At 40.9% G+C, this 21,845-nt stretch overlaps 2 protein-coding genes across 6 annotated transcripts; both read left to right on the top strand.

Moving 5' to 3' along the window:
• Positions 1-4,148: 4,148 nt before the first annotated feature.
• On the top strand, positions 4,149-9,026 carry LOC116975442 (secreted phosphoprotein 24-like). 3 transcript variants are annotated; one of them, XM_033024568.1, is made up of 9 exons: positions 4,178-4,244; positions 4,388-4,491; positions 5,248-5,376; positions 5,581-5,712; positions 5,831-5,875; positions 6,739-6,783; positions 7,909-7,965; positions 8,725-8,769; positions 8,889-9,026. In XM_033024568.1, the coding sequence occupies exons 1-9, from the start codon at positions 4,193-4,195 to the stop codon at positions 8,919-8,921; spliced, it is 642 nt and encodes a 213-aa protein (XP_032880459.1). In that variant the 5' UTR covers positions 4,178-4,192; the 3' UTR covers positions 8,922-9,026. The 3 variants fall into 3 exon arrangements, with proteins under 3 accessions (XP_032880460.1, XP_032880459.1, XP_032880461.1); XM_033024569.1 differs by lacking the exon at positions 5,831-5,875 and having other exon boundaries at positions 4,149-4,244; XM_033024570.1 differs by lacking the exon at positions 7,909-7,965.
• Positions 9,027-14,818: 5,792 nt separating this feature from the next.
• On the top strand, positions 14,819-19,835 carry LOC116975441 (secreted phosphoprotein 24-like). 3 transcript variants are annotated; one of them, XM_033024565.1, is made up of 9 exons: positions 14,821-14,911; positions 15,055-15,158; positions 15,915-16,043; positions 16,248-16,379; positions 16,498-16,542; positions 17,419-17,463; positions 18,585-18,641; positions 19,401-19,445; positions 19,565-19,835. In XM_033024565.1, the coding sequence occupies exons 1-9, from the start codon at positions 14,860-14,862 to the stop codon at positions 19,595-19,597; spliced, it is 642 nt and encodes a 213-aa protein (XP_032880456.1). In that variant the 5' UTR covers positions 14,821-14,859; the 3' UTR covers positions 19,598-19,835. The 3 variants fall into 3 exon arrangements, with proteins under 3 accessions (XP_032880457.1, XP_032880458.1, XP_032880456.1); XM_033024566.1 differs by lacking the exon at positions 16,498-16,542 and having other exon boundaries at positions 14,819-14,911; XM_033024567.1 differs by lacking the exon at positions 18,585-18,641 and having other exon boundaries at positions 14,819-14,911.
• The last annotated feature ends 2,010 nt before the right edge of the window (positions 19,836-21,845 follow it).

Here is a 21,845-nt window from a genome sequence, read left to right as displayed (position 1 = left end):
GGGGAAAAAAAAAGAGAGAAATTGAAAGGGATATGCCTCCTTCGTATCTTTACCCACCCTTCACCTGGTTATGACACAATTCATTTCTAAGGTTGTGTTGCACCACATACTTGTAATAAGTCGATAAATGGAGACCAAATCTTTAAGAATTGGTCTGATTTGCCTGATAGGAGGAATCTCATATCTTCAAGGTGTAACATTTCCAACATGTTTGAAATCCACATTTTGAGCGTCGGTGTGGGTGCATTTTTCCAGAATTTAAGTATGTTTTTTTGCCGTTATCAAGCCATAATTAAGTAGACATTTTTGAAATGAAGTCAGCTTACATCCGTCTTCCATTGATCCAAAGATAATCAGTTCTGTATTGGGCTTCAATTTTATTTCAAATAGTTTTGTAAAAATTCCAAAAATTTCATACCAGAATTTTTGAAGTTTTATGCAAGAGACAAAAGAGTGTACTATAGTAGCGTTTTGAGATAGGCATTTATCACAGATGGGAGAAACATTTGGGACTCTGGACAATTTGCAGGGACTCAAGCTCAAATCTTCACCCAACCCGTCTTTGGAAGAAAAAAGCAGCAACGCTCTTCACTGTACTAAACTAATACTGACCCATACTGATAACGATCAAAGGATAGCTTCATTACAAGCAATGTTAGCTTTTGAATTCTTGGTGAACATGCATTGTTGAGCCATGCATTTCATCAGAAACAGCTGCCTTTCCAATTCCAATAGTTTCTGTTGAGGATGCAAGTTATGATTGGCAACAAGATAATTGTCTTCCAGTGATAGCAACTGCTCACACAGTCAGCAATACATTCTTAAACTGTGGCCCCTGGTTCTGGACACCCCAACATCGGGAACATGTTTCTAGCGTATCCAATCCCTTAATAATCTAATATGTTTCAATAAGATCCCCTCACATCCTTCTAAATTCCAGTGTATACAAGCCCAGTCACTCCATTCGATCAACATATGACAGACCCGCTCATCCTGGGAATTAACCTCATGAACTTACGCTGCACTCCCTCAATAGCAAGAATGTCCTTCCTCAAATTTGGTGACCAAAACTGCAAACAATAGGTGTGGTCTCACCAGGGCGCTGTACAACTGCAGTGATGAACAGGAATGCGGCTTGTGTGAACACCATGATGGTGGAGCCACACCTACGCCAGGTACGGCTGCTTTCAGAGCACCTCACACCTGAAGGATTCAACCAGTTATCGAGAAGGACCGCTGTTTCCAGAGTCTCAATATTTGTTTCACCCTAGTTTTCAGCTCCAATTAATTTTTGAATCATTGAATCACACTATCGCTCTTTCAGACTCTCTAACTCTATCTGAATGGGGGAGAGCAGGGTTAGGTCAGACCACGGGCTGTGGGCTAGGTGGGGCATCACCCACTAATGATTCAGAGATAGTCAGATAATTTCTCCGGAGAGTCAGAGGAAAAACAACTTCTCAGCCACAGATCTAGGGGAAAGGGGAAGGCAGAAGGAAGGAAGGGACATGGATGGAGTGAAAGCCAGAAGGGATTAAAGGAAAAGAAGTTTGAGAGCACAAGATAAGAGATAATTGCATGAGAGCAAGCAAAGCAACAGAAGAAATAAAAGTTGAGTAATTGGGACGTATACTGATTGAATTTACCAGAGGAATGTGGGGGGGTATAGGGAATCTGGATTAAACATGTTGGAATTGCTTATGGTCTGAAAATATTGGCCTCAATGCTGAGTCAGGAAGGCCGGGTGAGAAGATGTTGTGCTGTTCCTCAGGCTTATACAAAAGTGTTGATGATGGAGATGTCAGAGAGAGAGCGAGACAGAGAACTGAAATGTCTGGAAGATTAGCTCTGTACTTGTACTATTCTTTCCTTCATCTCTCTGTTGTAGATGCACACATACATACACACACAATAAAACCCAATAATAGTGCAATAATAACAATAATAGTCTATTCAGCTGATTTGAGGTTGTAGTGTTAATTTCCAAATAGCTGTTGGGAAGAAGCTGTCCCTGAACCTGCACGTTACAGTTTTCAGGCTCCTGTATCTTCTTCCCGATGGCAGGGGTGAAATGAATGTGAGGCCCGGGTGGTGTGGGTCTCTGATTATGCTGACTGCCTTTTTGATGCAACGATTTCGGTAAATCCCTTCGATGGCGGGGAGGTCAGAGCTGGAGGTCAGAGCCGGTGATGGACTGGGCAGTGGGCACAACTTTTTGTGCACACTTTTTCAAAATGTTACCCATTTGTGCCTCGACACAGCTTTTCAATTCCTCCCCTTCAGATTCTCAGCCTCTATCTGTATCCACACTCTTTCTGTCCATTTATTCCATGGTTTCATTGTTGATGATAAGTTTGCTTCAGGCATTTTACCAAGCACCCTTTGAAAGTACATGTACACCACTTCGACCACACTGTCCCATGAAATATCTCAAACATTGGTCAAAAGCGATTTAAAAACCTCTGCTGAATTTCCTTTAGAAATACATCTGAATGGTTAATAGTTTTGTCGCTGGTCTTGTTTCTGTAGCTCCACATCACTGCGGTTGGAATTACTGGCTCAAAACTACTGAGTTTGTTTTGGGAAACTGTACATCTCCTGTCCTCTGGCGCCACCAGAGTCTGTGGTGGAGTGGAAGAATGCAGGTGCTGAATTATATCAAAGATAGACACAAGGTGCTGGAATAACTCAGCAGGTTAAAGGAGAAAAAGGATGGACGACATTTTGATTCAAGACCCTTCCCCAGTAGGAAGAAACGTCATCCATCCATTTTCTCCAGAGATGCTGCCTGACCCGTTCAGTTATTCCAACACTTTGTGTCTATTTTTGGTCTAAATATTGACCCTGAATCCTCTCAGTCACAGCCACCTCAAACACATTCCTTGGAATTAGTTTATTATTGTCACTTATGATCGGGAAGAAGGTATAGGAGTCTGGAAACTTCCCAGTTCGAGAATGGCTTCTTCCCAACAACCTTCAGGCTCTTGAACAATATATAAGAGGTAATGTAAAAGAGAAAATAAACAGAGTGCAGAATATAGTGTTACAGTTACAGAGAAAGCGTGGGTTTAAAAAAAAGCAAGTTGCACAATGAGATAGATTGGAAGAGTGTAAATTCATCCTCAGCATATGGGAGGTCTGTTCCAGAGTTTGATAACAATGGGGAAGAATGTAGAAACAAGGAACTGAAGATGTTGTTTTACCAAGGAAAGATCCAAAATGCTGGAGTAACAGTGGGTCAGGTAGTATTTTTGAAGAACAGGCATAGATGATGTTTCGGGTTGGGACCCTTCTTCAGATCCTTCTTCTTAGTTACTCCAGGATCCTGGTGAGCGGCATGTCAGGAGGATCCCAGCGAGCTATGCAGCAGGAGGATCCCGGCGATCCCGCTGAGTTGGTTCTTGATTATGTTTGCTGTACATGGTTCAATGAGCCAATGAGTATTGTAATTGGCCACACTCTGAAATCCCTGCAATTTCTTGTGGTCTTGGGCAGAACTGGTGTCAAGTTGTGATGCATCATGATATAGTAATTTCTATGGTGCATATGTTAGAATTATTAAGTATTTATTTGAAATATGTTGATGGTCCTTATTGGTGTGTCCTCTGGCCGTCGCTTCAATGTGGTTGCTCAGAACAAATTGTTGGTGATATCAATGCCTAGGAATTTGAACCCCTTGATCATCTCCACTTCAGCCCCATTGACATAGACTGGGGTGGGTACTCCCCCTCGTTTTCTGACCAGCTTCATGGTTTTGCCACCTCCAGTGACCAGCTCCATGGTTTTGCTGACATTGCTCATGTTTCCTGCAGCAGTATTCTGGAAATTCCAGTACATTCCTGGGGCATTGGCAATGCATTTCAAATAAATATGCACAAATTAGAGTTGATTGTTTCTTCTCTTCGGTGAATTTATTATTTTATATTCTGAGGAATAAAATCTGGTATCATGCCTCTACCACAAAATCTAAGCATGATGCTGACACAAGGAGGAAGCTCTGTCCATAAATGGAGCCCACCTTCATCTGATTCCGGCGCCCACGACCAACAAGCTGAGCAAACATGAGTCAGTGTTTGAATGTGGTTGAGGTGCAGGGTATAAAGACCGAAGGCAGTGAGGTGAAGGCAGATCGAGAGAGAGAAGCAGCAACTTTACTCTGAGAACCCAGCCAGCTGATCCCACACAAGGCAGAATGAAATTCTTCCTCCTCGCCATCGCTGCCATGCAGATCCTCCACTGCTCAGGTAGGTACTGGGGAGAGGGAGGGCCTCAGAAAGTAACGAGTTACTGGTAATGATCTTCAGTCAGCGATAATTCACCAATGTGTAAAACGTATTCGCTGCTCTTTGTTGGAATGATTTCTACAACTTTCCTTCTCTCTCTGCAGGAGTGCCAAGCACCAAGGATGCTCTGAGAGCCTCAGTTGCAAAACTGAATGAAATCACCGAGATCACCAACCTGTGTGCGATCACCAGAAGAGGTGTAACAACTGTAAGTGTCCCCTGGTCTAATTGTGTTTCACAGACTCGGCTCTGTAGGGATGTGCAAGCTAGTTGTCTCCTTTAACTTGTGCCTCGAGTAAATTAATGACAGAAAGCATCAAAGGGGAACTGATGGGCATGTGAGGGATAGAATAGGTTGGGATTGTTCTGCTGGGTGCCAGTATTGAACCGAGGGGTTGAATAGCCTCACCCTGTTTAATTAGATTAGGTATGTAAGAAAGAACTGCAGATGCTGATTTAAACCGAAGATAGACACAAATAGCTGGAGTAACTCAGTGGGACAGGAATCACTAGAGAGAAGGAATAAATGACGTTTCAGGTCGATACCCTGAGGACACTCATTCCTTCTCTGCTGCCTGTTCCGCTGAGAGTTACTCCAGGTTTTGTGTCTATCTTCTTTAATTGGATTAGGTGTGTACTCAGATAAGATAATATATAAACATAAGAGTTTAATTACTAAACATGAGCTCGATATTAGCAGGTTTCAATGCATATCAGATCAAGAATTTAAATCCAAAATCTGTACTTAACTCTGGACATTTTGGACTATACGAATGTTTTGGAATAAAGGTTGTAAATTTACCTTTTTGACAAATTAAGTCTCTTGCTCATTATGGGTGTTGATGCTGGCACCGCCAATGTAATCATCTGCTGAAGAAAAGGCCTGGGTAGTTCTAAGCTTTATCAGACCATTGTAATAACACCAGATATAAGACTTATCAATACACTATTTTCTTTTCATCAGACCTATCGCACGGGTAAACTGTCATACAACGTGGATTTAACATTCACTGTGAAAGAAACCGTCTGCTCCAAGAATTCTGGACATGAATTTGATGATTCCAGTTGCACCTTCCGCCCTAAAAGGATTGCTGTAAGTCCAGAGTTATATTTTAAAGCATTTAAACCCCTGTGTGTATTGGGTAACATCACAGAAAGAGCTATAATCACAGATTATTTTATAGAAATTACCAGACCTACAAAAAAAGGCTGAGAATTGTGTTATATCATAATCACTGATTTAATGTTGTGCTTGGAGTCATCAATAATTTCCCTGCATTTTGTTTTATTTTCACAGGAGAAAGGGTTTTGCAAAAGCCGCGTGGAATATTTTGCTGATAAAGTGGCTGATGTCGATGTGGAGTGCGAAGGTCTGAGGACCATTGACAGCGAGAGTGACTCAATAGAATCCAGTGAAACCAGTATTGAGGTAACCACACAGTTATACAACTTAGGGCAGTGTGATTTCTAACACATGAGATCATTCACAAAACATTTCTTTGGTGTCCTGTTCTAAAGAACTAAATGTAAATCTTTTTTGTATACAGACTCGAAGCAAATCAAAAGAGTCTTCGTTGGAGAAATCTGCACATGTGAGTATTAATTAGTATTTGTCCAATGATTTATCTTGTTGATCTTAATCAATAGCAATGAAGTGTTAGCTATTCCATTCAGGATAGTGTGAGACAGTGCGTTGTCCCAGTCCGATATGTAGGGAAGGATTTCTGATTTTTGATGCAGTACATGATGCGTCTGGTCTCCACTGAACTTGAGATGAGCATCAACAGTCTGCCTAGCTCAGCGGTGGGGAACCTGCGGCCTTAAGGCTGCATGCGACCTTCTAGGCCAATAAGTGCGGCCTTTTGAATGAATCCAAATTTTGTAGAACAAATCCTTTTATTTTTATAAATATGTTTTTGTTCGTCTTTTATTATTTTAATTTTTATCTTAAAATGAATGTATTTTAAATACCTGAGAGTAAAAGAAGATTCAATGTAATAATGCTACATCTAATTGATGTTTTTTTCGATGTGGCCTTATGAGATTACAGCGAACTTAATGCGCCCTTCCAACATGAAAAGGTTCCCCACCCCTGGCCAAGCTCATACCAATTATAGTCAATGAGCACAAATCCTTCATGGAGTGAAATCAAAGTTCATTAAAACAGATGGCAATTGATGTCTGTTCAACCTGCCATAAGAATAACCAATGACTCTGCACAACCACTTTACCAGGCATTCTTTTGAATGTTGGGGGGGCTGTAGAAAGTGAAACCTTTAGCTGAGCTTCCTCAGTCCAACACTATCTAATTGAACACTTGGAAATGTAGAATTAACAATCCCACATTGATAATTCAATATTCCAGTATATCATTTGTAGGGAACAATCTATGTATGCATGTTACGGACCAGGTAGATGCTGGGCTCATTTTGTGAATGTTAATGCTTTCATATAGGTGGAAAGCAAGTCAGAAGAAACTTCACTGGAAGAATCTTCAAACGTAAGTTTAATTTTGAATGATTAGCTCTTGATTCTCAACTACATTATGGTATAAAACTTAGATTGATCTGTCGGAATAAAGTGGAAGGATTTTACCTCATAATATGCCTGTTCCAAACTGTTAAAGGAGGATACTGAGTGTTCTTTGAATGTTATCTTCCATCGCAACACTACTTTAATGAACAAACACTGTAACCGTTCATTCCATGAACAGCCAGAAATCCTATCAAGTTATGTTCTGACTAAACTCAATGACTGAGCCTGCACGACTCTCTGGGTTAGAGAGTTGGAAAGGTCCACCTCCTCGGGTTTTTCTTCACCTCAATCCTAATTGACCCATCTATTATTTTGAGACTGTATCCCACATTTTAGACTCCTGAGAATGTGGAAACATCCCCTCTCTCTTCCCTGCTATGCATTTTCATAATTATGTTAATTGTGAGGAAATCACCTCATTCTTCTCACCTGTAAAGGTTTAAGCCTACTCAGTTCCTCATCTTACAACGGATGCACCATCCCAGGAACTAGCCTGGTTAACCGTTCCTGCACACTTTATAGAGTATCGTGCATATCCTTTCTAAGGCAAGGAGACCAAAATTGTACACAATACTCACAAAGGCTCCATATCATTGTAGTATTCTCAAGTTCTCTTGTAACAAAGGCAACATATCATTTGCCTTCATAACGGACCTCTCCACTTGTACTGAATTGCAACTCTGAAATGCCTAGATATTTTACAATGACTCCGTTATAAGTCAATATTCAATATCTGTGTATGCTGGCAATTTTTCAACTACAGTCATAGTTTTCTTATTTTATTCACAAGGGTGCAATTAAATTACTTGCTCACATGAAGCTTACAGAGTAAACCACATGTACATAATAATGATAAATACAACAATAAACAAAACATTAGACTGTAGTGCAATCTGAAGCAGTGGAAAAATTAATATACAATTACGGATGAAGTGAATTGTGTAGAGTTAAGATCAAGAGTATGTGGCAGTACTTCCATGAAGTGGGTGAGAAAGAGATGATTGTTTCAGGAGTCCGATGGCAATTCATATATTTTCAAAATTACCAATTAGTGTCCCGTGCTAAATATATAATCATTATTTCCAAACAGGACAAATCCAAATCAACAGAAAAATCAACAGAAACATCGAACGAGTCTCTAGACAACGTGAGTATAAATAGACCATTTTTCAGATAATCTTGACTGTGTAAAGACATTTAATAGCTTGGGTTCAACTATATTAAAATAAGGGGAGAGAGAGCCAATTACTTTATGGCAGCTCAATGCATTTATAAAGGGATTATGATCTTTGCGTCCTGTGAGGAAGTTGGGCTGATGGGGGATTGTTGTGTTGGGTCCATTGACCCCACTCCCGGCATTATCCAGGGATATATATAGGAGAGAGAATATTGTTCCACAAATGCTATTGGATATTCTCTATTCAGTGGCTGAGGATTGGCAACTTCACCTTGAGTGTGGATTTGTTTTTTTGCTTCATTTTGAAATAGTAATAGAAATAGAATTAGGAAAGGGGGTGCACTTCTCCTGAGGACAATTCTGTTGTGTGCACTGATGTTACCGGTGGCTTCATTAAGGGAGCATCCCAGATATAGTCGCCATTTAACAGTGTATAATTACCTGTTCTGGGAATGGGCGAGTGGGGTTCAGGAGGAGGTCAGCACAGCCGTGACCAACTGATGGAATAACTCACCTATATTATGTAATAATTGATCTCTGAGCCCCAGCATATCAATACTTTACTGCACTTCAAATGTGAACTGTTTATTGTGCAATTCCCAGTGACTTCCGTGTATTCCGAGATTTAAAGTGATTCAAGTTGCACATTTACATTACAAACTGAAATTATTAAAACATTGTGTATGGACATGATTCTAAAATATTGTAAATATATCTCTTGTCAAATAGGTGAAAAGCAAGTCAACAGAGGTATCAGTGGAGGAGTCTTCAAACGTAAGTGTAAACTGAGGCTTTGTGTCATGTCATTACCATCATTAAAACCAATGATAAAAGATTGAAGTTAGTGTGAACTCAGTCCAACATAAAATGACTCATGATTTCCTCAATTTCAGGAACAGAATGAGGATTCAAGAGGGAGACACTAACCACGAATGAAACTCCTGAGAACCTGAACTCAGTGTGAACACAAGACGACCTCATTCAGAATAAACTACACACTGTCACCTGTACTGTACTTGCTCATATACAAGGACAGGGGCCTGGAGCTCCTGATTGTACATATCATTGTAACTGGGAGATTCTACTGTTTGTGAATGTTCCGTTCTTTGCTGTATATTATTATGTAATATTTTGTGGATCTAAATAAAATTATTATGAAATATTCATGGATTTGCTTCCAGAAGTTGTTTTGCATGTCACTGATCTACAGAGGTTCATCAAGTCATTGTCCTCGAGTCACTGACGATGCAGCTTCTTTGTCCGGTGAGACCTCCTGATGTGGGACCTTCTCTGTCTGGCAAATGTCCTGATGTGTTGGACTATTAGCTATTCTATATCAATGTCAGGCACTGCAACCTAGATAGCTTATTTCACTTTAGCAAGATCAAAATCGTTGAGTACTTTTATATTCGTATTTGACGTCAGCCTTTTATTATTTTTTAAAGTCTCCAACAATTACATTTTGAAATAATTAGAATTTGGTGCCAATGAGATTGATTGGGTGGTTGAATCGTTCTAAACATTTTGATATTAATTAAATATATGAACAAAATTAATACAGAACAAACTAAATAAACCAGTGCTTACCATTTACTGTAGCTGAGTGGTGAGCTGGGCAGTGGTTTGCGAGGTGATCCATGCTGACATATTTCCACCAACCCACTCCTAAATCCCTCATTTCATCCTCTGGGCCCCATTACACCAACCTACCCGAACACATTTTAATTTCCCACATTCTACCCATCTCCACATACAGGAGCTAATTTACAGCGGCCTGTTCACATATTTTTGAAATGCAAAAATGCAAAAATGTGAGAGGCAATTGGAGAACTGAAGGAAACTCATCTGGTCATAGGTAGAACATACAAACTCCACACAGACAGCACCTGAGATCAGCATTGAACCCAGTCACTGGAAATGTGAGACAGCAGCTTTAACCTTGGTGCCACTGTGTCATTCCTGGGTCATGGATTATTTTAAGTGTCAAAGAGATATTACTTCTCTTTACTGGCCAGAATGAAAGGCCATGAAGAGATATAGTAATCTGAAGAACGGTTTCGGCCCGAAACTATGCCTATTTCCTTCGCTCCATAGATGCTGCTGCACCCGCTGAGTTTCCCCAGCAATTTTGTGTACCTCCTATAGTAATTGATATACTGTTTGCTGAGTTCAAGAGGATTTTAGGCAGAAATTGCTTAGAATCTGTTTATTACCACAGCACGAAGAATAATAAAGAACAGCCGCTCAATGTTCAGCGGTGGAAGGACCCTATTAGTTTAGTTTAGCTTGGTTTCATTTAGAGATACTGAGCGGAAACAGCCTTGTTGGCCCACTGAGTTTGTGCCGACCAGTGATCCCCGTACGCTAGAACTTTCCTACATGCTAGGGACAATTTACAATTTTTACGGAAGCCAATTAACCTACAAACTGGATATCTTTGGAGTGTGGCAGAAAACCGGTGCACCCGGAGGAAACCCACATGGTCACGGGGAGAACATAAAAAACTCCATAGAGACAGTATCAGTAGTCGGTATCGAATCTGGTCCTCTGGCGCTGCATTGGCTGCATCAAGCGTCACTGTGACACTCAGCATGTATTCCTGGAGTGTGGACTGGGCCAATTAGCAACACTGCCTTGTTGTGCTGGGAGACCAATAAGTTTTGGTGTGACCAAAGAGTTTCACAGAATTGATGGTCTTTCAGCTACATTTGATGTCCATCCCTTAGCATGTCTCTGGAAACAGCCAATTAATCATAAAGTCCTTGTTGCACAGGTGTTCAGGATGAACCGTGAAGAAGCCCTTGCATCTTTTTCCAGACCCTTTTGGAAATCCACAATCTGCAAAGAGGGGAACAACTGTCTCCTCTCTATTGCAGTCACCCCAAGGGCAGAATACACTGGGAGTAAGACTTCAATGGTACTTGAAGGGTCTGACTGGGAGGGACCCTCCCACCACTGGTCCTGATGTTTGTTAGCATGTTCAGGCGATGATATATCTGCCAGATAATCATGCTGTCTGTGCAGGGAACCAGCTCACAAGATCCATTGAGTCCTAAGCCTGCAGTGCCTGCAGGATGTTTTGTACTGACCACTGCCTGATGGACTTGTGGTCAAAGGTGTTGGTCTGGAAGAATGTTTCCACGAAGGATAGGCAGTGCATAAGTGTCCAGTCAACTGGCCAATTGTGCGGCAGCAGTACCAGGCCCATCATTCATAACACCAGGGACAGGTAGAACCTCAGCAACACCAGAACAAAAGCTTCTCACTGTACCTCGGTACACGTAACAATAAACTAAACTAAACTGAACTGAACTCAGCAGGTAGTGACGCTCGGTGCCCACTTACTTTGGCTTTAAGCACAGCCTGATGCAGCCACACAGGAGAGATGGCCAACAGAAGAGGGCGACATTGGATACGCTTTGCCTCTGTTTCATGGATGTGTATCAGGTCTTGTTGGAGCCACTCCACCTTTGATCCCAATAGACAATAGGTGCAGGAGTAGGCCATTCGGCCCTTTCTAGCCAGCATTGCCATTCACTGTGATCATGGCTGATCATCCACAATTAGTACCCTATTCCTGCCTTCTCCCCATATCCCTTGGCTCCGCTATCTTTAAGAGCTCTCTCTAACTTTCTCTTGAAAGCATCCAGAGAATCGGCCTCCACTGCCTTTTGAGCCAGAGAATTCCACAGATTCACAACTTACTGGGTGAAAAGATTTTCCTCATCTCCGTTCATAATGGCCTACCCCTTATTCTTAAATTGTGGCCCCTGGTTCTGGACTCCCGCAACATCGGGAACATTCCTGCCTCGAGCGTATCCAATTCCTTAATATTCTTATATATTTCAATAAGATCCACTCTCATCCTTCTAAATTCCAGTGTATACAAGCCCTGTCGCTCCATTCATTCAACATATGACAGTCCCTCCATCCTGGGAATTAACCTCGTGAACCTACGCTGCACTCCCTCAATAGCAAGAATGTCCTTCCTCAAATTTGGTGATCAAAACTGCAAACAATAGGTGTGGTCTCACAAGGGCCCTGTACAACTGTAGTGATGAACAGGAATGCGGCTTGTGTGAACACCATGATGGAGGAGCCACACCTACGCCAGGTACGGCTGCTTTCAGAGCACCTCACACCTGAAGGATTCAACCAGTTATCGAGAGGGACCGCTGCTTCCAGAGTCTCAATATTTGTTTCACCCTAGTTATCAGCTCCAATTAATTTTAGTTACTCACTTCTGCCACTCCAAACCAAATCCCCAGCACTTCATGTAGTCGGACCTGACTTTGAAGGAGACAGAGAACCAGTTGGACCTGTAGCCAAAGACCATGGCCACACTCTTCTTACAGTTTACTCTGGTTCCTGATGCCAACTCAATCTGGTCACAGATGCTCATCAATGTGTGAACTCCGGGTGAAAGACAGCGACTGACATCATTGATGTACAGGGATGCTTTGACCTCAGTGCCCCCACTGCCTGGCAATGTCATCCCTCTCATGCTCACATCCTTCTATAAATGTTTCTAAATCAATATATCTTTGAATATTTTGGATATTTTAATTTATTTTAACTTTTTTCATCTGTTCTACCATTTAGGAATAAAGACCTATTGGCAGAACAAACCTTCTGTGGAAAATGAGGATGGTATGTGGACAGGGTCTGCACCTCAATGGCTCCTGCTCACATAACAGCTCCGACAGGAGGATCTAAGGATCCATAAGGCCATAATATGTTTATGCTGTCTTCACGCCTTCAGCGCTCTTTCAGACTCTCTGACTATCTGAATGGGGGAGAGCAGGGTTAGGTCAGACCACAGGCTGTGGACTAGGTGCGGCATCACCCACTAATAATTCAGAGATAATCAGATCATTTCTCCGGAGTCAGAGGAAAAACAACTTCTCTGACATAGATCTAGGGGAAAGAGGAAGGCAGAAGGAAGGAAGGGGCACGGATGGACTGAAAGCCAGAAGGGATTAAAGGAAAAGATGTTTGAGAGCACAAGATAAGGGAAAATTGCATGAGAGTAAGCAAAGCAACAGAAGAAATGAAAGCTGAGTTAATAGGACGTAGGTACACAAAAATGCTGGAGAAACTCAGCGGGTGCAGCAGCATAATAGGACGTATACTGATTGAATGTACCAGAGGAACGTCACCCATCCATTTTCTCCAGAGATGTTACCTGACCCGTTGAGTTATTCCAACACTATGTGTCTATTTTTGGTATAAAGCAGCATATATAGTTTGTTTCTAAATATTGACCCTGAATCCTCTCAGTCTCAGCCACCTCAAACACATTCCATCACTTGCAATTAGTTTATTATTGTCACTTATCATCGGGAAGAAGGTATATGTCTGGAAACTTCCTAGTTCAAGAATGGCTTCTTCACAACAACCTTCAGGCTCTTGAACAATATACAACACTAACTTTAACTGTAAATGTCTATGGACTTTCTTTGGTTGCACTTCGGGGTTTTTTGCACTAGAATTGTCGCTTTTAATTTATTGAGTTTCATTTTGTTTATTATACATTCTCTGTATGTATTACATTTATAGGCCAGTTATGCTGCTGCAATAAGAAATTCAATAAGAATTATATTGGTATATATGATGATTAAGCACTCTTGACTCTCTATCCAGATAAATCATACCACACATGAGTACAAGAGGTAATGTAAAAGAGAAAATAAACAGAGTGCAGAATATAGTGTTACAGTTACAGAAAAAGCGTGGGTTTAAAAAAAAGCAAGTTGCACAATGAGGTAGATTGGAAGAGTGTAAATTCATCCCCAGCATATGGGAGGTCTGTTCCAGAGTTTGATAATAATCGGGAAGAATGTAGAAACAAGGAACTGAAGATGCTGTTTTACCAATGAAAGATCCAAAATGCTGGAGTAACAGTGGGTCAGGTAGTATTTTTAAAGAACAGGCATATATGATGTTTCGGGTTGGGACCCTTCTTCAGATCCTTCTTTTTAGTTACTCCAGGATCCTGGTGAGCGGCATGTCAGGAGGATCCCAGCGAGCTATGCAGCAGGAGGATCCCGGCGATCCTGCTGAGTTGGTTCTTGATTATGTTTGCTGTACATGGAGTCAATGAGCCAATGAGTATTGTAATTGGCCACACTCTGAAATCCCTGCAATTTCTTGTGGTCTTGGGCAGAACTGGTGTCAAGTTGTGATGTATCATGAGATAATAATTTCTATGGTGCATATGTTAGAATTATTAAGTATTTGTTTGAAATATGTTGACGGTCCTTACTGGTGTGTCCTCTGGCCGTCGCTTCAATGTGGTTGCTCAGAACAAATTGTTGGTGATATCAATGCCTAGGAATTTGAACCCCTTGATCATCTCCACTTCAGCCCCATTGACATAGACTGGGGTGGGTACTCCACCTCGTTTTCTGACCAGCTTCATGGTTTTGCCACCTCCAGTGACCAGCTCCATGGTTTTGCTGACATTGCTCATGTTTCCTGCAGCAGTATTCTGGAAATTCCAGTACATTCCTGGGGCATTGGCAGTGCATTTCAAATAAATATGCACAAATTAGAGTTGATTGTTTCTTCTCTTCGGTGAATTTATTATTTTATATTCTGAGGAATAAAATCTGATATCATGCCTCTACCACAAAATCTAAACATGATGCTGACACGAGGAGGAAGCTCTGTCCATAAATGGAGCCCACCTTTCATCTGATTCCGGCGCCCACGACCAACAAGCTGAGCAAACATGAGTCAGTGTTTGAATGTGGTTGAGGTGCAGGATATAAAGACCGAAGGCAGCGAGGTGAAGGCAGATCGAGAGAGAGAAGCAGCAACTTTACTCTGAGAATCCAGCCAGCTGATCCCACACAAGGCAGAATGAAATCCTTCCTCCTCGCCATCGCTGTCGTGCAGATCCTCCACTGCTCAGGTAGGTACTGGGGAGAGGGAGGGCCTCAGAAAGCAACGAGTTACTGGTAATGATCTTCAGTCAGCGATAATTCACCAATGTGTAAAAAGTATTTGCTGCTCCTTGTTGGAATGATTTTTACAACTTTCCTTCTCCCTCTGCAGGAGTGCCAAGCACCAAGGATGCTCTGAGAGCCTCAGTTGCAAAACTGAATGAAATAACCGAGATCACCAACCTGTGTGCGATCACCAGAAGAGGTGTAACAACTGTAAGTGTCCCCTGGTCTAATTGTGTTTCACAGACTCGGCTCTGTAGGGATGTGCAAGCTAGTTGTCTCCTTTAACTTGTGCCTCGAGTAAATGAATGACAGAAAGCATCAAAGGGGAACTGATGAGCATGTGAGGGATAGAATAGGTTGGGATTGTTCTGTTGGGTGCCAGTATTGAACCGAGGGGTTGAATAGCCTCACCCTGTTTAATTAGATTAGGTATGTAAGAAAGAACTGCAGATGCTGATTTAAACCGAAGATAGACACAAAAAGCTGCTGTAACTCAGTGGGACAGGAATCACTAGAGAGAAGGAATAAATTACGTTTCAGGTCGATACCCTGAGGACACTCATTCCTTCTCTGCTGCCTGTTCCGCTGAAAGTTACTCCAGGTTTTGTGTCTATCTTCTTTAATTGGATTAGGTGTGTACTCAGATAAGATAATATATAAACATAAGAGTTTAATTACTAAACATGAGCTCGATATTAGCAGGTTTCAATGCATATCAGATCAAGAATTTAAATCCAAAATCTGTACTTAACTCTGGACATTTTGGACTATACGAATGTTTTGGAATAAAGGTTGTAAATTTACCTTTTTGACAAATTAAGTCTCTTGCTCATTATGGGTGTTGATGCTGGCACCGCCAATGTAATCATCTGCTGAAGAAAAGGCCTGGGTAGTTCTAAGCTTTATCAGACCATTTTAATAACACCAGATATAAGACTTATCAATACACTATTTTCTTTTCATCAGACCTATCGCACGGGTAAACTGTCATACAACGTGGATTTAACATTCACTGTGAAAGAAACCGTCTGCTCCAAGAATTCTGGACATGAATTTGATGATTCCAGTTGCACCTTCCGCCCTAAAAGGATTGCTGTAAGTCCAGAGTTATATTTTAAAGCATTTAAACCCCTGTGTGTATTGGGTAACATCACAGAAAGAGCTATAATCACAGATTATTTTATAGAAATTACCAGACCTACAAAAAAAGGCTGAGAATTGTGTTATATCATAATCACTGATTCAATGTTGTGCTTGGAGTCATCAATAATTTCCCTGCATTTTGCTTTATTTTCACAGGAGAAAGGGTTTTGCAAAAGCCGCGTGGAATATTTTGCTGATAAAGTGGCTGACGTTGATGTGGAGTGCGAAGGTCTGAGGACCATTGACAGCGAGAGTGACTCAATAGAATCCAGTGAAACCAGTATTGAGGTAACCACACAGTTATACAACTTAGGGCAGTGTGATTTCTAACACATGAGATCATTCACAAAACATTTCTTTGGTGTCCTGTTCTAAAGAACTAAATGTAAATATTTTTTGTATACAGACTCGAAGCAAATCAAAAGAGTCTTCGTTGGAGAAATCTGCACATGTAAGTATTAATTAGTATTTGTCCAATGATTTAGCTTGTTGATCTTAATCAATAGCAATGAAGTGTTAGCTATTCCATTCAGAATAGTGTGAGACAGTGCGTTGTCCCAGTCCAATATGTAGGGAAGGATTTCTGATTTTTGATGCAGTACATGATGCGTCTGGTCTCCACTGAACTTGAGATGAGCATCAACAGTCTGCCTAGCTCAGTGGTGGGGAACCTGCGGCCTTAAGGCTGCATGCGACCTTCTAGGCCAATAAGTGCGGCCTTTTGAATGAATCCAAATTTTGTAGAACAAATCCTTTTATTTTTATAAATATGTTCTTGATCGTCTTTTATTATTTTTATTTTAATCTTAAAATGAATGTATTTAAAATACCTGAGAGTAAAAGAAGATTCAATGTAATAATGCTACATCTAATTTAAGTTTTTTCGATGTGGCCTTATGAGATTACAGCGAACTTAATGCGCCCTTCCAACATGAAAAGGTTCCCCACCCCTGGCCAAGCTCATACCAATTATAGTCAATGAGCACAAATCCTTCATGGAGTGAAATCAAAGTTCATTAAAACAGATGGCAATTGATGTCTGTTCAACCTGCCATAAGAATAACCAATGACTCTGCACAACCACTTTACCAGGCATTCTTTTGAATGTTGGGGGGGGGGGGGGGGGCTGTAGAAAGTGAAACCTTTAGTTGAGCTTCCTCAGTCCAACACTATCTAATTGAATCAACACTTGGTAATGTAGAATTAACAAACCCAGATTGATAATTCAATATTCCAGTATATCATTTGTAGGGAACAATCAATGTATGCATGTTACTGACCAGGTAGATGCTGTGCTAATTTTGTGAATGTTAATGCTTTCATATAGGTGGAAAGCAAGTCAGAAGAAACTTCACTGGAAGAATCTTCAAACGTAAGTTTAATTTTGAATGATTAGCTCTTGATTCTCAACTACATTATGGTATAAAACTTAGATTGATCTGTCGGAATAAAGTGGAAGGATTTTACCTCATAATATGCCTGTTCCAAACTGTTAAAGGAGGATACTGAGTGTTCTTTGAATGTTATCTTCCATCGCAACACTACTTTAATGAACAAACACTGTAACCGTTCATTCCATGAACAGCCAGAAATCCTATCAAGTTATGTTCTGACTAAACTCAATGACTGAGCCTGCACGACTCTCTGGGTTAGAGAGTTGTAAAGGTCCACCTCCTCGGGTTTTTCTTCACCTCAATCCTAATTGCCCCATCCATTATTTTGAGACTGTATCCCACATTTTAGACTCCTGAGAATGTGGAAACATCCCCTCTCTCTTCCCTGCTATGCATTTTCATAATTATGTTAATTGTGAGGAAATCACCTCATTCTTCTCACCTGTAAAGGTTTAAGCCTACTCAGTTCCTCATCTTATAACGGATGCACCATCCCAGGAACCAGCCTGGTTAACCGTTCCTGCACACTTTATAGAGTATCGAGCATATCCTTTCTAAGGCAAGGAGACCAAAATTGTACACAATACAAAGGCTCCATATCATTGTAGTATTCTCAAGTTCTCTTGTAACAAAGGCAACATATCATTTGCCTTCATAACAGACCTCTCCACTTGTACTGAATTGCAACTCTGAAATGCCTAGATATTTTACAATGACTCCGTTATAAGTCAATATTTAATATCTGTGTATGCTGGCAATTTTTCAACTATAGTCATAGATTTCTTATTTTATTCATCAGGGTGCAATTAAATTACTTGCTCACATGAAGCTTACAGAGTAAACCACATGTACATAATAATGATAAATACAACAATAAACAAAACTCTAGACTGTAGTGCAATCTGAAGCAGTGGAAAAATTAATATACAATTACGGATGAAGTGAATTGTGTAGAGTTAAGATCAAGAGTATGTGGAAGTACTTCCATGAAGTGGGTGAGAAAGAGATGATTGTTTCAGGAGTCCGATGGCAATTCATATATTTTCAAAATTACCAATTAGTGTCCCGTGCTAAATATATAATCATTATTTCCAAACAGGACAAATCCAAATCAACAGAAAAATCAACAGAAACATCGAACGAGTCTCTAGACAACGTGAGTATAAATAGACCATTTTTCAGATAATCTTGACTGTGTAAAGACATTTAATAGCTTGGGTTCAACTATATTAAAATAAGGGGAGAGAGAGCCAATTACTTTATGGCAGCTCAATGCATTTATAAAGGGATTATGATCTTTGCGTCCTGTGAGGAAGTTGGGCTGATGGGGGATTGTTGTGTTGGGTCCATTGACCCCACTCCCGGCATTATCCAGGGATATATATAGGAGCGAGAATATTGTTCCACAAATGCTATTGGATATTCTCTATTCAGTGGCTGAGGATTGGCAACTTCACCTTGAGTGTGGATTTGTTTTTTTGCTTCATTTTGAAATAGAAATAGAAATAGAATTAGGAAAGGGGGTGCACTTCTCCTGAGGACAATTCTGTTGTGTGCACTGATGTTACCGGTGGCTTCATTAGGGGAGCATCCCAGATATAGTCGCCATTTAACAGTGTATAATTACCTGTTCTGGGAATGGGCGAGTGGGGTTCAGGAGGAGGTCAGCACAGCCGTGACCAACTGATGGAATAACTCACCTCTATTATGTAATAATTGATCTCTGAGCCCCAGCATATCAATACTTCACTGCACTTCAAATGTGAACTGTTTATTGTGCAATTCCCAGTGACTTCCGTGTATTCCGAGATTTAAAGTGATTCAAGTTGCACATTTACATTACAAACTGAAATTATTAAAACATTGTGTATGGACATGATTCTAAAATATTGTAAATATATCTCTTGTCAAATAGGTGAAAAGCAAGTCAACAGAGGTATCAGTGGAGGAGTCTTCAAACGTAAGTGTAAACTGAGGCTTTGTGTCATGTCATTACCATCATTAAAACCAATGATAAAAGATTGAAGTTAGTGTGAACTCAGTCCAACATAAAATGACTCATGATTTCCTCAATTTCAGGAACAGAATGAGGACTCAAGAGGGAGACACTAACCACGAATGGAACTCCTGAGAACCTGAACTCAGTGTGAACACAAGAAGACCTCATTCAGAATAAACTACACACTGTCACCTGTACTGTACTTGCTCATATACAAGGACAGGGGCCTGGAGCTCCTGATTGTACATATCATTGTAACTGGGAGATTCTACTGTTTGTAAATGTTCTGCTCTTTGCTGTATATTATTATGTAATACATTGTGGATCTAAATAAAATTATTAAGAAATATTCATGGATTTGCTTCCAGAAGTTGTTTTGCATGTCACTGATCTACAGAGGTTCATCAAGTCATTGTCCTCGAGTCACTGACGATGCAGCTTCTTTGTCCGGTGAGACCTCCTGATGTGGGACCTTCTCTGTCTGGCAAATGTCCTGATGTGTTGGACTATTAGCTATTCTATATCAATGTCAGGCACTGCAACCTAGATAGCTTATTTCACATTAGCAAGATCAAAATCGTTGAGGACTTTTATATTCATATTTGACGTCAGCCTTTTATTATTTTTTAAAATCTCCAACAATTACATTTTGAAATAATTAGAATTTGGTGCCAATGAGATTGATTGGGTGGTTGAATCATTCTAAACATTTTGGAAATTAATTAAATATATGAATAAAATTAATACAGAACAAACTAAATAAACCAGTGCTTACCATTTACTGTAGCTGAGTGGTGAGCTGGGCAGTGGTTTGATAGGTGATTCATGCTGACATATCTCCACCAACCCACTCCTAAATCCCACATTTCATCCTCTGGGCCCCATTACACCAACCTACCAGAACACATTTTAATTTCCCACATTCTACCCATCTCCACATACAGGAGCTAATTTACAGCGGCCTGTTCACATATTTTTGAAATGCAAAAATGCAAAATTGTGAGAGGCAACTGGAGACCTGAAGGAAACTCATCTGGTCATAGGTAGAACATACAAACTCCACACAGACAGCACCCGAGATCAGCATTGAACCCAGTCACTGGAAATGTGAGACAGCAGCTTTAACCTTGGTACCACTGTGTCATTCCTAGGTCATGGATTATTTTAAGTGTCAAAGAGATATTGCTTCTCTTTACTGGCCAGAATGAAAGGCCATGAAGAGATATAGTAATTGATATACTGTTTGCTGAGTTCAAGAGGATTTTAGGCAGAAATTGCTTAGAATCTGTTTATTACCACAGCACGAAGAATAATAAAGAACAGCCGCTCAATGTTCAGCAGTGGAAGGACCCTATTAGTTTAGTTTAGCTTGGTTTCATTTAGAGATACAGAGCGGAAACAGCCTTGTTGGCCCACTGAGTTTGTGCCGACCAGTGATCCCCGTACGCTAGAACTTTCCTACACGCTAGGGACAATTTACAATTTTTACGGAAGCCAATTAACCTACAAACTGGATATCTTTGGAGTGTGGCAGAAAACCGGTGCACCCAGAGGAAACCCACGTGGTCACGGGGAGAACATAAAAAACTCCATAGAGACAGTATCAGTAGTCGGTATCGAATCTGGTCCTCTGGCGCTGCATTGGCTGCATCAAGCTTCACTGTGACACTCAGCATGTATTCCTGGAGTGTGGACTGGGCCAATTAGCAACACTGCCTTGTTGTGCTGGGTGACCAATAAGTTTTGGTGTGACCAAAGAGTTTCACAGAATTGATGGTCTTTCAGCTACATTTGATGTCCATCCCTTAGCATGTCTCTGGAAACAGCCAATTAATCATAAAGTCCTTGTTGCACAGGTGTTCAGGATGAACCGTGAAGAAGCCATTGCATCTTTTTCCAGACCCTCTTTGCAAATCCACAATCTGCAAAGAGGGGAACAACTGTCTCCTCTCTATTGCAGTCACCCCAAGGGCAGAATACACTGGGATTAAGACTTCAATGGTACTTGAAGGATCTGACTGGGAGGGACCCTCTAACCACTGGTCCTGATGTTTGTTAGCATGTTCAGGCGATGATATATCTGCCAGATAATCATGCTGTCTGTGCAGGGAACCTCCCCACAAGATCCATTGAATCCTAAGCCTGCAGTGCCTGCAGGATGTTTTGTCCTGACCACTGCCTGATGGACTTGTGGTCAAAGGTGTTGGTCTAGAAGAATGTTTCCACGAAGGATAGGCAGTGCATAAGTGTCCAGTCAACTGGCCAATTGTGCGGCAGCAGTGCCAGGCCCATCATTCATAACACCAAGGACAGGTAGAACCTCAGCAACACCAGAACAAAAGCTTCTCACTGTACCTCGGT

The sequence above is a fragment of the Amblyraja radiata genome, chromosome 7 (assembly GCF_010909765.2).
Source record: "Amblyraja radiata isolate CabotCenter1 chromosome 7, sAmbRad1.1.pri, whole genome shotgun sequence".
NCBI classification, from domain to species: Eukaryota; Metazoa; Chordata; class Chondrichthyes; order Rajiformes; family Rajidae; genus Amblyraja; species Amblyraja radiata.
Note: the sequence above shows the minus strand (reverse complement) of the source record. Positions and strands in the feature narration are given on the sequence as shown.

Excerpts from the sequence above, each read along its gene's own strand:
- LOC116975442 (XM_033024568.1), top strand. The coding sequence starts at position 4,193 with ATGAAATTCTTCCTCCTCGCCATCGCTGCCATGCAGATCCTCCACTGC. Across the intron at positions 4,245-4,387 it reads GCAGATCCTCCACTGCTCAG|GAGTGCCAAGCACCAAGGAT; the intron begins GTAGGTACTGGG and ends CTCTCTCTGCAG. Across the intron at positions 8,770-8,888 it reads CAGTGGAGGAGTCTTCAAAC|GAACAGAATGAGGATTCAAG; the intron begins GTAAGTGTAAAC and ends CCTCAATTTCAG.
- LOC116975441 (XM_033024565.1), top strand. The coding sequence starts at position 14,860 with ATGAAATCCTTCCTCCTCGCCATCGCTGTCGTGCAGATCCTCCACTGC. Across the intron at positions 16,543-17,418 it reads CGTTGGAGAAATCTGCACAT|GTGGAAAGCAAGTCAGAAGA; the intron begins GTAAGTATTAAT and ends GCTTTCATATAG. Across the intron at positions 17,464-18,584 it reads CACTGGAAGAATCTTCAAAC|GACAAATCCAAATCAACAGA; the intron begins GTAAGTTTAATT and ends ATTTCCAAACAG.